The sequence below is a fragment of the Echinops telfairi genome, unplaced genomic scaffold (assembly GCF_000313985.2).
Source record: "Echinops telfairi isolate 266 unplaced genomic scaffold, ASM31398v2 ScPeMD7_23;HRSCAF=83, whole genome shotgun sequence".
In the NCBI taxonomy this organism is placed as follows: domain Eukaryota; kingdom Metazoa; phylum Chordata; class Mammalia; order Afrosoricida; family Tenrecidae; genus Echinops; species Echinops telfairi.
The window spans coordinates 64,986,603-64,988,475 of record NW_022103920.1 but is presented as its reverse complement, the minus strand read 5'-3'; the positions used below and the strand labels follow the sequence as shown (position 1 = coordinate 64,988,475).

The 1,873-nt window shown below is 40.0% G+C and overlaps 1 protein-coding gene across 3 annotated transcripts in view; it reads left to right on the top strand.

Annotated features, from left to right (window-relative positions):
* ICA1 (islet cell autoantigen 1) overlaps positions 1–1,873 on the top strand; it is a 128,056-nt gene that overhangs the window by 2,331 nt on the left and 123,852 nt on the right. For 2 of the 3 annotated variants that reach the window (XM_045288624.1, XM_030885169.2), the window contains exon 2: positions 102–264. In XM_045288624.1, coding sequence (XP_045144559.1) covers positions 102–264 — 163 coding nt within the window. Of the gene's footprint in view, positions 1–98; positions 265–1,873 lie in introns of all 3 variants that reach the window. The other variant, XM_030885168.2, reaches the window with a different exon arrangement.

Below are 1,873 nucleotides of genomic sequence, written 5' to 3'. Positions count from 1 at the left end.
TGAAGAATGATTAGAAAGGCTCTTTTCAGGCAAATCTTATCTTAATCATTAGGAAAGTCGCAAATCAAATTGCTACTTTTTTTTTTTTTTTTTTTTAGCAGTTATCCCTGGGACTTACATGATCGACACACTCAAGATAAGTCAGTTGTAAACAAAATGCAGCGCAAGTACTGGGAGACGAAACAGGCATTTATTAAAGCCACGGGGAAGAAGGAAGATGAGTATGTGGTTGCCTCGGACGCCGACCTGGATGCCAAACTAGAGGTGAGCCTTCTCCCTCGGTCTCAGCATGCCACCAAGCTGGGATCAAGGTCCGGAGGTTTACCCTCAAGCCAAGCAAAGATGTGCTTTGTATTTGAAAATATATTTACAAACAGCTGGCTTATGAAAAAACTATAGCATCAGGTAAATTACACCCTGGCATATTGTTTTTAAAACCTACAAATTATCCTGTAAGCACTAGCTCATGCCTCAGTTAGTTTGTTTTTCATGCACTTGTTTGGCATGCACAGCTTGCGGCAGTTTCTTAATTGTTTGTTGAGATGTTGAATGCAGTCAAAGAGCTACTGCTAGTGATAGCTGATGTGTCACCACCGGAGGGGCCTGAAGATTGTTGTGCTGGGTTTTGTTGAGCCTGTTTCAACTCCTGGGGGCACACAGGGACTGAGGACATTGTGCCCAAGAGTTTTCAAGGCTGTGATCTTTTGGAAGCCTTCCCAATGACTGGGTTTGAGCTGGTAACCTTTCTGTTAGTAGTCAAGCATGTAACCATATTTGCGCTACCAAGATTGGAGTCAGGCAAATATTTATATTCATAATAATAAAGACGGTAAAAGATCCTAGAAAGTAAAATCTAGTAAGTTTAATGTTGAACCCTGGATATTTCTAGAATGAATTAACTAAGCAGATATTCAGTTCAACTAGTTGATTATACAGAAAGCTGCATTCAAAACAGGATCCTTGGTGGCTTAGTGGTTATGCTTTGGGCTGCAATATGTATGGTTGGCAGTTCAAGACCACCACCAGAAGCTCCGCGGGAGAGAGACGGGGTTTTCTACTCCCATGAATAGCTACAGTCTCAGAAACCCACAGGCTCGCTATGAGTCAGCATTGACTCGATAGCAGAGAGTGTGTTTATTCATAGCTGGTTGATAATAGAGCATTAATCGAACTGGCAGAAGGTATACTAACTCCTTTAATCTCTAGATGTTTCTAGAGATTAAAAACTCACTGTCATTGAGTCAATGGTGACTCTTAGCTACCCCCTGTGGGAGTAGAAAGTCCAGTTTCTCTCCAGGGGGGTGCTGGTGGTTTTGAACTGCCAATTATGCAGATCACAGCCCAAGGTGTAACCAGTACACCATCTGGGCTCCTTTGTAGTGATTACTTGGGTTCAAATGTCAAAGGCACACGTATCCATTCTGTGGAGGCAAGGCACTAAGAGGAAGAATATATTAGATGGTCTGATAAGGATTCAAAATAGTCTCTAGATTTAATATGTAAGCTATAGAAATGAGAATAAAATAAAAAGCTCAATTCAGCAAAATCTTTCAGAGAATGGTAGACAGATTACTGGAAACCATGGTTATCCTGGAACGAGGAGGGCTACATGGAGAGAAGTTAGTTGTCTGGGTTTTTTTATATTTTGTTTTTAATCATGATATCTCTTATTTTCATTTTCCCAAGAACTTTTTTGAAGCCCCCTCATGTTTTTTGTTTTTTTTAAGAACCACATAGAGAACATATTTCTTTTTTTTTTAAATCACTTTACTGGGGTCTCATACAACTCTTATCACAATCCATCCATACATTCATTGTGTCAAGTACATTTGTTGTCATCATCATTCTCAAAACATTTGCTTTCTACTTGAGC